At 41.1% G+C, this 18,167-nt stretch overlaps 1 protein-coding gene across 7 annotated transcripts in view; it reads right to left on the bottom strand.

Moving 5' to 3' along the window:
• Positions 1–18,167, bottom strand: part of DGKI (diacylglycerol kinase iota) — a 211,860-nt gene that overhangs the window by 26,048 nt on the left and 167,645 nt on the right. For all 7 annotated transcript variants that reach the window (XM_042050499.1, XM_042050492.1, XM_042050496.1 and 4 more), the window contains one exon: positions 13,551–13,576. In XM_042050499.1, coding sequence (XP_041906433.1) covers positions 13,551–13,576 — 26 coding nt within the window. The remainder of the gene's footprint in view (positions 1–13,550; positions 13,577–18,167) is intronic.

The following is an 18,167-nucleotide window of genomic DNA, read 5'->3' as shown; positions in this document are numbered from 1 at the left end:
TCGGTCCCCAGGCTGACTCCTAAGCAAAGTTCAACCCTCTCCACTGGTACACCCCTGCAGAGAGTCCCTGCTGCATCACTGAGATCTCAGCTGAAACTGCCTGCAAATGTGTCAGTCCCTGGCCAGGCTGATGGATCTTGACAAAACCAGTTACCTAGTTACCTGGTAGGATGTGGACAGCCACAACTGCAGGTGATCTGTGGAAGAGCTGCGAGGGACTAGCAACTTCTGATTTCCACTGGATGGATTTTGAGATGAGATGATGAGACTAACTACCCAACTTAAAAAACAATCTTCATAAAACAAAAACAAACAAAGCAAAACAAAAAGCCAACCAACCAACCAAAACAAAAACCCACCAAAAACCCCACCCAGGCCCGCCAGCAAACACAAAAAAAATGACTACCAAAACAAACACCAAAAAAACACTCACTCCAAAACAAACCCCCTCACACACATACCTGACTTATAAATTATTATTGAGCAGATACAAGTGGATAATGAACCAACAGAAAAAAAAGCCATGTTGAAAAGGCTGCTAATTGAATTGTGGTAATGCTGCAAACTAATGCAGCTTGAGACACAGGATAAACAACTACTAGTACACACTCATGCTGAAAACATTACTTTTCCTAGGGCATATATCACTCATCCAATTTCTATTTGGTATCCATTGCTCCCATTGGAAACAACTAGTTTTATCTCATGTTCTAAAAATATACAGTAATGTCACTGAGTTACAACAAACATTTTTGTTTTCCAGACAAAATTAACTTATGAAATAACAATTGCTTTCTGGCTCTGTATGTGAACCCAGCACCATTAAAACAGTGCTGCAAAATCGGTCATTAAACACTGGGCATCAGATAAAGAAGGGGTGAAATATTCACACTCAGTAACTTCAGAGGCTGCAGGATGCCTGAGAGGTCTCACAGGGTTGCTTGGATGGTCAGAAGAGAAAATAACTCTCCATAGACAATAACCTGGTTTTCCCTGCATCAGTTCATGCTGTGCTCCACAGACTAAAGGAGCTCTAGGGAAAATGACCTCCAACTTGCAGCAGCTAAATTAAGAGTCAAACTGAGACAGAGAGGGGATCCTTCAGAATGGCATGATTCCAGGAGACACGTCTGATCACCTCCAGGAATGACAACCAAACAAGGGCAAAACAGGAGGTCTTCTTTTAAGGTTTTCCAAGGTGTGATACTCCTAGCACCAGGCAATGCTCACGGTATTGGAAATTTTAGTTCTTCATATACCATACAGGTGCAGAATGAGAATGTCTCATAAATGTGAGGGCTAGCAAGTGGCTGCAGCACATCAGAAGAATAGAGCAGGAGAGAATCAGAAGTCATCACTATCACCTCGCTCACTTCAAAAGCCATGAAAATCCTCAGAAGCATCACAAGCAAGGAAAAACCTCAAACAACTACCCCCTTCCTGGTATGCCCTGCAGAAAAATTTTCTCCTAATCCTAAAGCTGCTGATCAGCTTAACTACAAGGACAGACGCAGGGCTCATCGCCAGGTTACTATCACACCAGAAACTTTGCTGCTAAAACACTTTCAGAAAGAACATGAAGAAAAAGATTCTTGTAAACCCATGTAAGTAACATCTCAGGATCACAAGGTTCTTTGCTTAAAGTAGGTTGACACGGAAGATATTTAGTAAGTTAGTTGAATAATGATTAGTGAGTCAGTAAGGGGAGTTGGTCTGCACTGGAAAGAATCTCAAAGAACAAGGTAGTTCTACAGCCTGCCACTGTCAGCAGTACAGGGGTAATGTGTCTTTTTACTTGAGTAAAAGTTCTTTGTAAAGCATAAGTATCCTCCAGATTTTATCAGTCAGATTGCACACCTGATCCGACCCTTTCAATGCCATATTTGAACCCACTAATTCTGTACCAACTAAGCCACAGGGAATGCTGATTAAAATGTACAGCAATTTTGAAGTTTTCAACATTTACAAGTGATTTTTCAGTAAAGTTCTAAAAATTGTGACTGAAGGGATCAGAATTGCTTAAAACTATGTTATGAAGTATATATACCACACCAAGGAGTTGTCACATTCATGATTAAAATGCAGGCAATTATAAACCTATGAATGAAATGCAGTGTGGGAGCAGAGTATTATTTGCAATAATGCATCCTACCATGAGTTAAAAAAATACCAGGGTATCAATGCATCTAATCAGAGTATGAGAATATTAAAGCACATAGGAAATTATCACAAAATTCAGCTACCATAACTCAAGACCTGGTTGGAGCAGGGTGCTTTGACCAACCTGATCTAGTGGATGTGGCATTCCCGCCCATGGCAGGGGAGCTGGAACTAGGTGTTCTTTAAGGTTTCTTCCAACCCAAACCATTCTGTGATTCTCTAATCTCAAGCAGAATTGAGGCTCATAAAACCTTTAACTCTTTCAAAAGACACAGTATGACAGTCGATAATCTGAAGTGATCAGCTCCTTGTGGAAACCTCATTTAACAGACAATGCCTGCATCTGTCCAGCCCTTTCTAAGACACTGACTCAGCACTGAGAGTTGATATGCCATCAGCATTTCAGTGCTGGATGCTTCTTACTGGTTGGAGGCACCTAATAAAAAATATAAGAGTTTTGGTGTGGGGCTTCCAGAATTTGAATCACAGTGTTCACCACCATCTCCTACTAGAGTGCTCAGGGGAACTCTTAAGGAATACCACATAAAATGCTGCCTTGTTTAAACCTTGTAGAGCTGATAATGAAGAAGAAACTATAGGAGAAGGTGACTTCATCAGATTTTTGACAGTTACTAAACTTGGACTATGCTTAACTTCCAGAACATTTCCAACCCTTTATTGCTGTTTTAGACCTTGTGTAATTCATAGAGTCAGAAATTTAAAGTAATTACTGCTTTACACATTGAGAAGTTAAAAGCTGACCCTGATTAGAAAAGTGCTTTTACACAGTTGGAGTCTTCTGAGCTATTAAAGATCAGCATTACAGAAGTGATAATAAAAGAAGCCCTTGGGGTTTATTTTTCACTACTTTTACAGAAATCAATAATAACTTCTATATCAATCACTCAAAAAGCTGGGCTTTCAAATTGCTGGAGTCCATACAGATTATCATTCAGAAATGCACTCTTTTCTCTGTAAACAACAATTTGCTCATAAAAGCTTTATGACAAACTCACAGTAATATAACTTACCCAGAAATGTACAGAACTGACTTTTTTCTACTCTAGCCATGATCTTCAGCCTTGACCTGCAGATAAAAGGGGTGGGGGGTACCACAGGGATTTGGTTCGTGGATTACTTCCCTTCTGAGAGGACTATGAGAAACAGGCACCTAAGATACAGAGCAGTGAATTCACTTGGTATTTCTGAGAGGCCTGCCAGTCCCATAGAACAATTTTAGGGCTCCATGAAGAGAAGTTGCAAATCTCTGCACTTGAGCTTTTACAAAAACTTTACCTCCTTCCAACATTTTATCTGCTTTTAAAGTTACAGAAAAAAACCCGAAACCACCTATAACATACACATGCCAAACTGTCTACATAACTGAGAAGTTAAATTACAAAATTAATAACACTTTGTTGGAATGACTGTGAGCTCACAGGTCTTTGATCTACAGACAATCTCAAGTCTCACCAAAGCTGATGATGCTTAAATATTTTCCTTTGATGATAAGCTGAGTGAAAGGAGCAATTAAATTCTTCTTCACATATTTTATGCACCTGCAAGTAGTGGAAGTGACTACTGAAGACTATGAAAAAATTAAACAGAAATTAAGCCTTGCAGGTTAAGGGATCTTATAGTTGCTGGCAAAAAAACCCAAAAAATCCAGAAATAAATGGTTAAATCACTTCTTCTGTATTCACTGAAAAAATGCTTTACATCAAACAATTGTCTGACTGTTAGAACCAAATTTTTCTCCTGATAGAATGAGACAAAATTCCCCAAATACAAGCTAACTGCTTGGGCAAAAAGCTGCATCAAGCCCCTATTATGGGATACTCACCCTCTTTGCAGCTTATTATTTTAACAGTGCACTCCTTCAGCCAAGAAAAGGACAAGAGCATTTAGTCCTATCACACACCTTTAAGGACTGACTTTTTTCTTATACTTGTGCATAGAGTAAGATGTGTTCAGGAAAGAAGAAAAAAATCACAGAATCATAGAATTGTTCAAGTTGGAAAGGACATTTAAAGTATATCTAGTCCAACCACCCTGCAATAAGGAGGGACATATTCAACTACATCAGGGTGCTCAGAGCCCTATCCAACCTGACCTTAAATGTATCCATGGATGGGGCATCCACCACCTCTGTGGGCAACCTGTGCCAGTGTTTTACCACCCTCACTGAAAAAAACTTATTTCTTATATCAACCCTCTTTTAGTTTAAAGCCACTAGCCTTTGTCCTAGCACAACAGGCCCTGCTAAAACATCCGTCCCCACCTGTTTTGTAAACCCCTTCCAAGTACTGAAGTGTCACAATAAGGTCTCCCTGGAGCCTCGTCTCTTCTTCAGGCTGAACAAAATGTCCTTTTTCATGAGAGCATCCAGCAAACACAGCTCATGTACTGAGGAGGAATCTGACAGAAGAATATTCTTGCACCGTTTTTAAAGTTTGGTGCTGAGCAATGAAAATGAAACATCTTCAGCAAAGACAGCTAACAGACCATGAGAATCAGCCACAGGTTTCATTGCTCAGGAAGAGGCTGCATTATAACTAAACAAGGGGCATTTTGATGAGGAAGTTGATTGCCTGTAAGCCTGAAAATTATAAATGTAATTTTAACTTCTAAAGAAGCAAAAGTCTCTCATTAGCCATTTTAGGAAGTCTATCCCTATGATATATCTTTCTAATCCAAAATCAACCATAAGAAAGCATCTGGTGGTCTACACTTGAAGCAGCTGTATGGGAATGGAAAAAGGTTCCTGAACTTGCTAGAGGATTTCTACCTCAGCCCAAAGACTGCATAAGAAGCATGGTGGAAATATGACAACAAAAAATACATGCAGTTTAGAGGTTTCCTGCCTAGATCGTAGTATCTCTTGTGCTAAATAAAGCAAAGACTCATTAATTTTTAATTTTTTTCCAAAATGTATCTGTTTGCTGCCACTGCCCTAAACAAACAGGTGTTAAACAAGGGTTCTCCACAGGCTTTCAGATTTGTAAAAGTCTTGGGCTTCTTATGGAACCTGAAGGCAATGGCACCAGTCTAGGTAACTCACAACAGCTCTGCTGCAGGCACTATTTCCATGCAAGACAAATGAATAAAGAGCCTGAGAGCTCAAAGTGCTCCCAAGAGACCAAGAAAACTGTCAGGGCAGCAACGTGCTGCAACCAAGAGCTCAGAAGCACATCAGCTGAGCAGCAGCCAGACACACACATCTGATGGCTGTTCAACAAGAGGGATATTGCAAAGGCCTTCACACAGTATCTTGAACTATTTCATCTGTACAGGAAAACGTGCATAAGCACACATTTTCTTGTGGTTTGAGAGAGACACTTTTGAAGTCTGCTGGCCCTCTGAATAAGTCATGCCTCAATAACATCTATTTCTAGGATTGCACAAAGGAGGTAGAAAACCCTTCTAAATATTTGAGGGTTGTCCTTTAGTTACAAAAGCACTGCATCCCGTGCAGATTTGGAGAACTGACACAGTTTTGATTGCACCTGTTGGCCTAACTTGTGAATAAGAAAAAATATTAACGTGTAAAAAAATCAATCATTACTCAGGTGGCTATAAATTTGCATTATGAGCGTTTACGTTTTAAGAATTTTAAATTCAAACAACAGCACCAAAACACTGGTAGGAGAGAAGGAGGGGGAAAAAAAGTAAAATTAGCCACACATGCATACTGAAGGGAAAGAAAGGCTAAATTCTCACTTACACAGAAGTCCCTTCATACAACTCTGGAAGGATAAAGAGGCTTTCAAGCAGATGTAAATTACACTCAAGCTGCCTTTAAAGCCCCATTTTCACTCAGACTCAGTTTAAAGCTACTTTGATGCCAATTAGAGTCCAACCTGAATTGTTTATGTGGCACTAGTGCAGAGCTGAGAGTGTAGTTGATAGTTAGGAGTGGAAGTATTCAGACCCTAGTATTGAACTTTTGCTACAAGATCGTTTAACTCAGACTTACAAAAGGAAAGGATTGTAAGAAAAAAAAAAGGACTGCCTTTGTAAATAGTTCAGAACCCCAAAGAACCGTCACAGATAAACTAAGCACCATCTGGCTCACATCATCTCTTTTTTGCCTTCGTTTTCCCTTCCACCATTTTTATTTTTCAGCCAAGACAACAATTAATGTCATTCTCAGGAGTGATGCAGTGGAAGAAAATGTCTCTGATGAAGTGAGAACACAAGGCAGGGAAGACTTTGGCTGACTAATGCAGCAGTTTTATCAATAGAGTGGCACTACCTTGGCAGAAGGAGAATTCTAGGTAAAATAGTTAAGCAGTGGTTTATTTTTAATTTAAAAATAAGTAGGACAGCAAAAAAGAAGCATTGTGGGCCACACTGTTCCTCCCTCTTCCCCGACTTTGTAGATCATTCCCATCACAGGCACTCTTAGCACACTCCCTTAAGGTTTTTGCCACTGTAACACTGGCTGCAGTGCCTTTGCCTGGCAATAGCTAAGTTACTCTTCCTCAGCAAGCTGGGGCTTCACAGGAAGACTAAATCATCCAAAAGTCAGTTCGAGAATATTTTTTCTATGCAGGTTCTTCAGTAGGTGAAGTGATCGCCACTCTTATCTGACCATGAACAATCCCATCAGAAAAAAACCAAGAAGCAAAGTAGGTTGCAGGGTTACCCAGAGCTTCTGCTTGAAAACAAGTGCTCAGATTGAGACAACTTATTCCTTGCTCGTACTTCCTCCAGAGGGGAAAAAGGATAATGGCAGTGGCCATCTTGAAATAAATGTTTTTCTGCTTTATCTATTATTGATTCAGATGCCCACATCTGCCAGACATCTCCCTCTCAGCTGTCTACTGACCCCTCAGGCTGCTTGGATACGATAAGAGGTGGGGTGTAGGCACCTTTTAAGGGTTTTGTCCAGAAAGGACCTCCCTCAGCCCTAGACATGTGCTTTCACAGAGTGCTTTCTCTTGCCAGGGTGTCAGAGGCTGAAACAGTTCATGCCTCAAACATTGATATAAAGTTTTAAAGAAGTTGCAGCCACAGAAACCTCCTTGAAGAACTTTGGACTATAAGTCAAACTGCTGATTAGATAAAAGGAATGTTCAATCACCTCAGGCTGAGGGAAAGGTATGCATCCACAATAGGCCAAAGCCTCCAACTGAGTTTGGGGTGAGAGCACAGCTCACAGAAGCCAGGTTTACACAGACTCCCCCCAAGCGAGGGGGGAGGAGGAGGTTTTGGGTGCATGGTGCAGCCTCTGGTGAGAGGCAGTGAGCACCCATCCTCCAATTACACAAACTGGCCCAGCTGTGGAACCCCCAACCCCACAGGGCACATCCACGGGACATTCCCGTGAGAGGCTCAGCCCCACAGGGCTGCACGTGGTGCAAGAGACCCAGAGTCTGCTGTGAGAGACTGACCCCACCCCAGGGGGACATGGCTGGACATTACCCAGCCTGAGCATGTACACCCATGGGACTCTGTGCCTTCTGGGGGACCTTCACCACCGAGAGACCAGCTGGAGAGGATCAACAAACATCGCTGGGATGCACGGAGTGGTGATAATTTCCTTATTCTGTCCCTGTCACTCTTTCTGTCCACCTCCCCCACCTATTTTCTACTTCTTTCTTTCTCCCTCTCTCTCTCTCTCTCATATTGACCATCAAATAAAACCCTTACTATTGTCACTGGCATATGATCTTGTTTGCACCTTAATTCGGGCAGAGACATTTCTAAGAACCTTGAAACTGGATCATAATACAGGGGTACCCTGAGTCTGCATCAATACCAGCCTCTGCTGATCTGAGAAGGAAATGAACAAACCCAGAGCAGATCCCCAAGGCATCATTGGCTCAGCTGGGCACAGTCACTTTCAAAACACTATCCAGGAGGGCTTTCTTCCCACAGGGGCTAATTAATCAAAATAAATACCTGTAGTCGGGAGCCTCCCTCCAACCCCTCCCATACACTCTTTAATTTGTACAGAGGAAGCATTCCAAGACATCTCAGTTTGTTGCTGGGTAAACAGCTGCAACATCACCATGAAGAGCACAGCATCCCCTCTCTCTCTTTTGAAAGCATCTGGTGTACAAAATAGCCATTCATTTTTTATCTTTATTTTTTTAATTCTACCAGCACTGAGATGGTTGGATTCATCTGCAGCATCCTGCTCATCCTATTAATCAGTATGGCAGATTGTTTCAAAACTCTAGAGGAGAACATCCCTTTGCAGACTCTGACTATCAAGATTAGTGGAGAGTGGCTCCAGAATGAAGAAAGGAGGCTGAGAGAGTGTAGTCTGCGTTTCCAAGGGCCACCATGTGCAACAGGAAATCTCATCTATTGGAGGTTCCAGAAGTGTTATTGCTTCTTGTGCTATTTTCTGGGACTCCTGCAACCCTCTTCCTCCTTGCATGTGTTTAGATTTCCTCTCTTTAGTGGAGCAGACGGCACCAGAGTAAATACCACAGTGTACAGGACATTCTGCCTCCAAGGCAGGAGTGGATAGTGCATAGCAAAGCATTTTCCTGTATGGCATGGAGCCACCACTGCCTTCCATGCACACACTTGATCCATCCCTTCCTTACAATTCTGATAGCAGCTCTCTCTTTTTCAGAGGGATATCCAGAGACAGAATTACACGTCCCACCTAAAACTTCCAGTTTGCACCCATGCCAAGCAATCCCTGTGGAAACTTTTTCCTAATAGAGACTAATGTAGAAGTCACCATTATAAACTCACTTCACTTCTAATGCTCTCCTGGCTCTACACAAATCCCTCCGAGGTGTAGGATATCCAGGCTGGATGACTCCAAGTCATGGAGTGATTCCATGACATGGAGCCAGCATCTGGAAGGATCTGAAAGACCTTTGAGTGTCACTATTCGTCTTTTCAAGCAGAAAACCCATCCTTTATCTTAATCTCTTGCATAATATTATTACTTTGTAATAACTAACCGTCTTCAAAATTGCTCCATTGAATATATCTCCCTTTTGTATTAATTTCTCAGTTGTCCCCTATTCCCTCATGAATTTTGAATCCATCACACAAAAAACCCACCAAAACCACTAACCTCAAATTACAGAAATTATGCTTATGCAGCAAAAACATGTCTGCTGGAAGAAAACAAGGCAAAAAGCCCAGTTTCATTAGTTTATAGAGAAATGAGTAAGAGAGCAGCGGCATAAATATTTGAAACCTCCTGTTTCCCATTCAGAATGCAACTCAGATGCATAAGGATTAAGCTCTGGTTGACTGCTACTTGAAGTGCATTAGTACAGCTACTTAAAACTGAGTAAATCCATCAAAGGCAAGTTTCCTCTGTTTCAAGTTAGACACACAATATTGAACAGCATCAGCTTCAAGTTGCCATGACATGAATAACACGTCAATATCCCTATACCATTAATAGCAACATGCAAGAGTTTGCTGGGGTTTTTTCAGAATACTTGAAATGGAAATAGAACTCGTTGTACTCTTTTTAAGGCCATTTCCCTCAATTGCTCACATGATGATGAAGAACCACCTCAAACATACAAGGTAAACAAAGAACAGTAGAGAGAACCCAACTTTGGCCAGATGAAGCTAAATATATGATTTTTTAATGCAGATTTCTGCAGGGTGGCTGTAAATAGGAGGGAGCAGGGCATGACCCTGTGTGCCCACAAAGTACAGTGCAGCTCTGAAGGGTGCTGGGTGAATGAAGAGTTTGGCAAACCTCAACTATTCACCTAATGATAACCAGACAATGACTGTGTAGTGGCAATGCAATATATTAGAAATCTGCATTCCCATCACAGTACCCTACCTGTTCCAGAAACAAGGGATGCAATAACCTCCAGCAGCGTCAGACCTCCTGAACATATGACCAGGACTTTTTATGCAGTGAAAATACAGCAGGTGGTACCTTCCCTATGAGATGACTTGCCTGGCCGTCCCTCATGACATCCACCAAGTCTTCTGTGCGCCTGACACTTGCCCATTGTTGAGTCTCATTTAACCCCAACACCCAAAGAAGACCATTGACTTCCAAGGCCGCAGGGCAGGTAACTGCACTAGGGCCTACCTCACCGAAAAGGTCATTCTTCAGAGTCATCACTGCCCTGTCTAAACTAGTATGCTTTAGGATTTACTTGGCTTGTATCATTTTGTCAATCAGTTAGAGCATTTGAGGGTTAGGGGTTTTGTCTACTCCTTCTGTTAATCCAAAAAAAAAAAAAAAAAAAAGAAAAAAGAAAAAGATGGATTTCACTCTTTAGTTATCTATTTCCTAACTATCTGTACCAAGAGCAAAGACACCAACCTTTTAAAATCTCAAAGAGGCTTTGGGTATTTTTTCTTTTGAAGTCTGGGATTTTCTAGCAGTGCTCTTTCCCTTTCTGTGCCAATTAAAATGGCTCTGTTTTGTAACTGATAAAGGTGCCTTTAACATGTGTCCACAACAAGGAGCATTGTGTGCAGTTGCAATTGTTCAATAGATGCCCAGTCTGAGACAGATGGTGCTTTATCTTCACCCACTTGTCAAGGCAGCATAATGCATTGTCCCGTCAGGGATTAATGGAAGTGCCACTCACATTAGATGCTAATTCTGGTACAAGTCTGTTAGAACACTACAGATGCTACAGCTACTGTTTGCAACCAGTGCTCGAAGCAGTCAGTCCACACTGGAGGAGAAGCAGGATATTCAGAAACCAAGGTGAGGAGCACAACGCAAAAATCTATGCAGGATGCAACCTTGTGGTCCATGGGAAAGAGTCGTTTAAAAAGCAAGAAGAGGATGATTAAAAAAAAAACCACAGAGAAATAGTAGAAGAAAAAGTGATGACTGCATATTAAAGCAGACAAAAAGATCAGGAATCAAGTGGGAGGTTAAAACAAAAGATTCAACACAACAGAGGAAGAGCTTTTTCTCAGTAATGATCAACTATCACATCAGAAAATCAGCGCTAGAATGGTGTCCATAATAGGGAAGAGCAGCTGTAATATAGGACAGAATGTAGGTACAGTATTCTACAGCTGGATCTTTCCTCACTGTGTAGCCCAAAGCATTATTACCTTACTAAAAAAAAAAAGAGTGTTTAACATATTGAATAGGTACGCAGTTGAGTACTGACTATTAATGAACATGTAAGTCTCAAAACTGATTCCAAGATATCTACTCCAAGAACAATATGCCAGGAGACATCTGCATAAACACTATAAAATTCAGAGATAAGTTTTCAGCTCTCTCCTGGAGCCTCTCTTTTTTGTTTAGATAAGGGATTTGAGATCTAAGGCTAATTTGAGATGCCTCCACACATGCAGTCTCAGCGGACTGAGAACCTTCTAGGCTCTAAAGAGCTTATGCTGCAGCACTTTTATCACATTTTCTTCTTAGTACTGTGCCCATTTACCATGCTCTGTAGCTGGCATGGTGGGATAGAGGAAATCCAAGTACTGGACCCCTCTTTCTGAAAAGTCACTGGGGAATGGGAAATCTTTTGTGCTTGAGAGGAGCTCCTACTTATTTACATGGATGACAAACCTAGTTGGATACTCCATGGTCACAAAACTTCTAATAACTGGCACTATCATGTCACTAATTGGTCAAGGCCTTTCATTCTGCATTTCAGAAGAGCTTGCTTGTGAGAGAAAAGGAAGCAAGGAAGAAGAGGCTATTCAGAGATGTTGATCAAACCTGAAAAGCCAAACCGTGGCAGCAGATGGTAGATGGCAAACAGGAAGGTTTTGTGAAAAACTAGAATAGTATAAAAATAGTTGAAAGAAGGAAAGCATTCTGACAGCATGAAATACAAACCTTTAAAGATACACAAGGAAATGCAGACACACCGTCTGTTGCTCCATTAATAGATGAAGATAAAGCAATAGAATAAATGCAAGGGAAATGAAAAAGCAAGAGCGGTCTATCACTAACAAGTTTATGCACTGAGATGCAGCTTGAATCCAGGTCCTGAAATAGTATATTAGACCCTAATGATTTCAAATCTCTTCTCAGAGATGGAGACATGAGGTATACTGTTAACTTCTCACAAGTGTCCTGTACTGCATGCTGGAAGCTGCAGTCATGGTAAAAAGCAGAGGAACTATTAAACAGGAAAACTCCATCTGGTTCACAAAATCAATGAGCTGTAAATCACAAAAATCTAATAGGGTGCACCAGGAAATTAAACCTGTATGCTTCTGCCAGTCTCATACTTTTATTTGTCATGGGATCTGCTGCTGCCAGATGCCAGGAATGGACTAGATAGGCCAGATAGATCTTTGGTCTTGCGTGTCTGTCCATTTTTATGGCTTTCTTTACAACTTTCTTTACTGAGAAAGAACTTGTCAAGGAGATGGAAGAGAATTTGTTGATGACAATACATTTGACATCCACTATACTAGACTAAAAAGCTCTTGGCTGGAGCCAAAGACAATGTAGGTTGATACCTAACTTGTCACTCCACACTCCAAGTGAACATAGTTCAGTGACACACTTCCAGACTCAGAGCCACTTACAGCTCCATTTGCAACGGTCCTTACTATTCCCATGTGGACCTTTCTTAAGTAATACTTACGGTATTGGCCAGAAAATTTGCTGACTGTGGGACTGCATACAAATTGGATGCCAGAAAAAAATAGATATTTCTCTTTTGGACCAAAATAGTATTCCCAGTTCTGAGCCACATGATGGACTTCCTCCTCTCAGTCAGTCTCCCTTTTTTTTTGTTCCTCATTCCTTATGCAACTCTGGCAGTGCAATTACCACCCCTTCGCAGTGTGATTAAATTTAAGATGGACTTAAGTTTACCATGTTATTAAGCACCTTGTCACCACAAACTCCCTCTTTAGTCCATAGGGAAAGATCAGATCCTTCAAGTCTCCTTCAGGGCAACCATGTTGGCATAACCTGCAAGTCCTGCTACTCAAGCCATGAGACTTTTCCATGTAGAAGAACCTAGCTGCACTAAATTCCATACTGTCCTACCAAAATGACTCTGTTGGTAACCCAAGATAATGTGTGTTCGAGCTTTTAAAGCGCAATACACTCACCTCTCAGAAATAAAGATGCTGTACTATGAGAGTCATGAAAGATGTTCTCATCTTTACAAAAAACATGCATGATCCTTTCAGCCACCCAATTTTCCATGGGTGAAGCTCTATACAGTTGGATGAATAAACTGTAAACTCTTGCAATAGTTCCATTTGATTAAGCAAGATTCATTTTACAAATGACTCAACTTCTGTCAGTCCCAATTAAACTAACTAAATGATCAAGCACTTAATGTCAAGGGGTGAACATAGTTTCATCAACATCAAAGTTTCATTTTTATAAAAACATTTTTCTCCACCACAACTGGGTTAAAACAGAGCTTACTCGCTAGTCTTTGGTCTCATTTTTAATATGCTGTTAGTATCTATAAAACAGATCTTACCTTGATCTTCTGAAGAAACCGGTGACCTGGAATAAAACAAAATGCAGTCAATCTTTGGTAAAAAAAGATCACAAATAAAGTTCAGTCTCAGTGTGGGGAATGGGATATGGAGTAATTTGAAGTCTTTTTCCTTATTCCTTAGAAGAGAGGACTGAAAGGCACCTGACAAAAAAAAAAAAAAAAAAAAGAAAGAAAAAAGAAATAGAGCCGAACAGGCCATCTAGCAGCAGGTTCTGCAGGCCAGAGTGACCATATGGAGCCATGTTCATGGGGATTGATGCCAAGACTGTCTGTAGATACTTGGCAGAAACTCATCTGCTACTGTCACTGCCAGGAGAAAACCTCACAACTAGAGGTGGTCAAGGAAATTACATCTTGGCAGGAACTCAAGAGTCATTACAGTGGCCATTTTTTTTGCCACAAGTCAGTGTAGTGGTTAGCATAAAACAGTAGTTGTAATTAATAACAATTCACACCATCTTCACAGAAGTAATAGAACAGATCAAAAAAAAGCATCTGGACAGATGTAGGTACAGAAAAAGTCAACATACCAGCAGCAACACAAGAGTTATAGGATACCCTAACCAGTGGGTTAGGACTCTGATAATACCCCAAGAGAGTGAAGGGTTATAAAACACATGTGACCTCTCAGTGTCCCTGTTGATAAAGAGGAGAACCTCAGTGATTCCAGGGATTTGTGTCCAGTTCCCATCACTAAGGATCACACTCCTTATGGTTTTGGTCACCACCCAGAACAAAGGAACATAAAGACACTGAAGTACTGGCCCTCCATTTTTCCCTTTTATGCAGAAGCGTGGCTTAGCAAAACTGAGGCTAACTGTACAGCTGAATCTGGGGTGTACCTTCATTATTTAGACCAGACTGACAGCACACAGTCCAGTGGACTGGGCGATTCCTCAGCACTTCCCAGCACAGATTTCAATTGCATACACAGTCTTCCCACCCAAGTAACAATGAGTTTGTCCCTGCAGTGAATGGGGCAACCCATGTTTCCTTTCCAAGATATATAATTTCAAAAAAATGTACAAAAATAACAAATTAGAAAAGATTTAAAAATGTTAGTGTTGCCAGCAAACAGATCAAAGCCAACATAAGAAAAGCAGCCGCAGAGGGGTGAAGGGAAAAGAAGGAACAAAGGGGAAAAGAGCACTTGTATATTTAACTGAGTCAGCAGGGGCTGAGGGCTGGAGGGGGGAAAAGAAGGGAAGGAACCCTGGGTTAGAGGAATAAAGGAGCTGAGGAAGGAGCCATGATCTCATTTCATAACAAGAGTTTGAAAATGAAGGTTGAGGGATTATAGAACAACAGAAGCAGATATGCAAATATGTAGATGCAAACAGGAAAAAATGAAAGAAAAGAAGGAAGCTTTCCTGCCAAAGTATGTAATTTTTCTTTTGCTGTAAAAAAGAGAGAGATTTGCAAATAAAGAGAGGAAAGAGAGCACAGCTGGAGCAATGGTCACTGTGAAAGGAAAAAATTTGATTGCCTAATTAGGATTCTGACTGCACAAGAAGCCAATGTGTCTGTATGGATCAGAATTAATTAATCCTCTACTCCCATTAAAGGCTCTGATTGCTGCTGTACATCCTAAGCCTGTATCCTGCTCTGCTGCCAGCCAGGCCAGCTCTGCCCTGACCATTCAGCCATGTGTGTGGAAATACAACAGGAATGCAGGTAACCCAGAGGATTTAGCAGGCAACACTAGAACTGTCCTGCTGCTTTGACCAGTTAGTTACAGACTTTTGTCCTTAACTCCTAGCAGAAACCCTTCTGAAGATCAAAATTCAACACACTGTATTTCCTACAATGTTAAACAGTGCAGAATGGGTCATAAAAAGTGGTGCAAATTTTACATACTTGAAAATATTTTCACACGCAAGTGTCATGACAGGTTCCTTAGCTCACGTATCCTGACTGCCCCCGCATTGGTAATGCAGTATTCCACTGCATCAGCAGAGCTTATTCCTTTGTTTTGTTTCTTAATTGCCCAGTCTCATCACCTTTCGGTTCTTTATTTGAAACAATAAAATAAACATTACAGATTATCCTGCAATTTGGCGCTTCTTTATTCTTGGGAAAACAGATGTCGTTAGTTCCTTAAAGCATCAACAACAGAAGAGACACTATTACAATACCAATGTCTTCTCAATTAAAGCATTGATTGAAGGAAAGGATGAAAAACGTGTTTATGCATATTTTGTGTGCCTAAAATTAATATCTATTTTTTAACATATTACTGTCTTTTTGTTTTGTTGTATGTCTTGAATACAGTGCCTGCATGAAGTTTAACATTACTACTGATGCTACTATGAGTGTTTTTATTTGAAAGGATCCATCAGGTAACTGTGTAGCCTGATATCCTGAGAAAATAAGGTTTATATAACCTTATTTATATCAGTTTCATCAGGTTTATATCAGTATCTTGATGTGTATATATGCACCTCTCTGTCTCACCCTTATAAACTCTGAGCTTGTTGGCTCACTTCATGTGTTGTTAACAGAGGAGTTAGAGAGTCAATTCCTGCTTTCACAAGGAAAAACAATAGCATAAGCTTAACTTTTCTGATGTAGTAGCAAAGGCACAAAGAAAGGGTTTGAATATCCCAGCCACAGGAAAAGCCTCAACGAGAGCTTCCACCATTGGAGATACCAAAGGATCAGCCGCAATAAACTGGGCTTTCTTTGTTCCACTACTGACATGAAGTATTTTGGCAAAGAGTAGAGAGGACTTTCAGCATCCTCCTACAATTCCAGGCCATGCAATTTTAGCAAGGGGGAGGCTTTCCTAACTGCTCAAGTCCTGTCCTAACTACACCAAGGGGAGTCTTGCTTGTAGCTATGGTGGAAGGAAGTGAGACTGCAGAAACCTCCACACCAAACAGTGTTGGGCATTTTGTGCACTGACTCGTCCACCCCATGCCTTTGACAGGCTCTAAGGGAGGAAAGAGAGAAAGCCTAATGACCTGCTCTCAGCCACACACACTCACTCCACAGCCACAGGGGGCATTCCTGACAGGAAATAATCCAGTCGATGCTCATATTTCCGGTCACATATCTTTCTCTCAGGTCTGTAAGAAGTGTGAGAGATATGTTGTGGCAGCACTGGTCACCAGACAGGTGTCCCAAGAAGGGAGGATTCTCATCTGCTAACATCCACACAGGAACCATCTGTCTAGTGCCTGTCAGCTACCCTCCCAGTATGATCTTTGCTATGTGTTTTACTGTCATAAAGAAGCAAGTTATCATCTTCACAGCCTCCATACCTTAAAAAAAATCAGACACAAGTCAGAGATACTTCAGGAAAACTAATATACCGTCAAGATCTGTGGTCTCACCTGGGTCAAAACACTTTGCCAAATGACATCTTGAAGAGATTTTCATTTGGTTAAACAAAACAGAAAGAATCTTCAGGAAAAGATTCAGGCACTGCAATATCCTGTTCTTGGCCATTTCAGAATAGAATAACTTTTTTCTTTACATATATATATACATACACACACATATCAACTGGGTTTTTCTTCTGGTTTTATCTTGGTGTAAAATTAACTTGTAGAAAGAAAGCATAACCATCTCCCCAAGAGAGTAAAGGCATGCCAGATTGTCTGTGACTGGCTACATTTCCAGAGTCACAAGATTCAATTAGCTCTTCTACTAACAATGATATTTATTTTCCCAAGCATAAATGAGACAGGGGAGCCTGATTTCACATATTTTCACCAAAGGCTTTAATCTGACTTTCCTCCTGCTCTGGTTTTACAGACAGCTATTGTTGTAGCAGACAGTTAAAGGAAAGACAAATATTTCTGTGATAGGGAAGAGGATCAGAAGGGAGGAGGAGGAGAAGCGTGTTATCAAGAAAGGTCTTATCAGCTCTGCTTTCCATGCTGTTCATAGCCCTCCTTTCTTATAGGTCCAGCAGCAGTGTTCTCCTGTTGCAGAGTGGCAAACTCAGCTCAGAGGGATAACAGAATTTGCAAGCCTCAGCCTGCAAGGGGAAGCTGTGCAATGTCTGTTCCACCACCCCTTACGCAAGCAAAGCAATAACCTTTAGGCTTAACAGAAAATCCACATGCATCTTCCAGAAATCAAGGTACACATATTTAGAAATGCATAAAAAGGCCATAAAAATGGTGTAAAAAAAGCCTGATCATAGATGCACTAGCTGCATCCAGCAAATTGGAATACTTACAATATTGAAGGCATGAGACCTGCCCACATAAAACCATGACAGGCCTCCAAGTTCACAGTCTGCTCCAAAGGTCACTGGAATTTTTCCACTCACAGGGTTTGGATGAACTGCTGCAAAAATCTAATCCTCAATATAGCCAAGGCAACCTTCAGTATCATACAAGCCTCTCTCAAACAGCCAAATAGACTATTTCCAAGTGAACTCTCCAATGTGCAAGCACTAGATTTGTTCAGCACTAGATGGGTGGAAGAAGGAATATTCATTTCTAAGGAGGGAAGTGCAGGGACTGTCACAATTTTGAGCCTAGTCAACTGAGACTTCGGAACCTAGAGATACAGCCAGCCTCCAGGAGATGAATTCTAACAAAATTTCAGCCAATGGGTACATTATTCATGAAGACAAAAGCC

This window comes from Corvus kubaryi, unplaced genomic scaffold (genome assembly GCF_017639235.1).
Source record: "Corvus kubaryi isolate FWS band 111438036 unplaced genomic scaffold, C.kubaryi_AGA036_p1.0 74, whole genome shotgun sequence".
NCBI lineage: Eukaryota > Metazoa > Chordata > Aves > Passeriformes > Corvidae > Corvus > Corvus kubaryi.
This window is presented reverse-complemented; position numbering and strand designations above follow the sequence as displayed.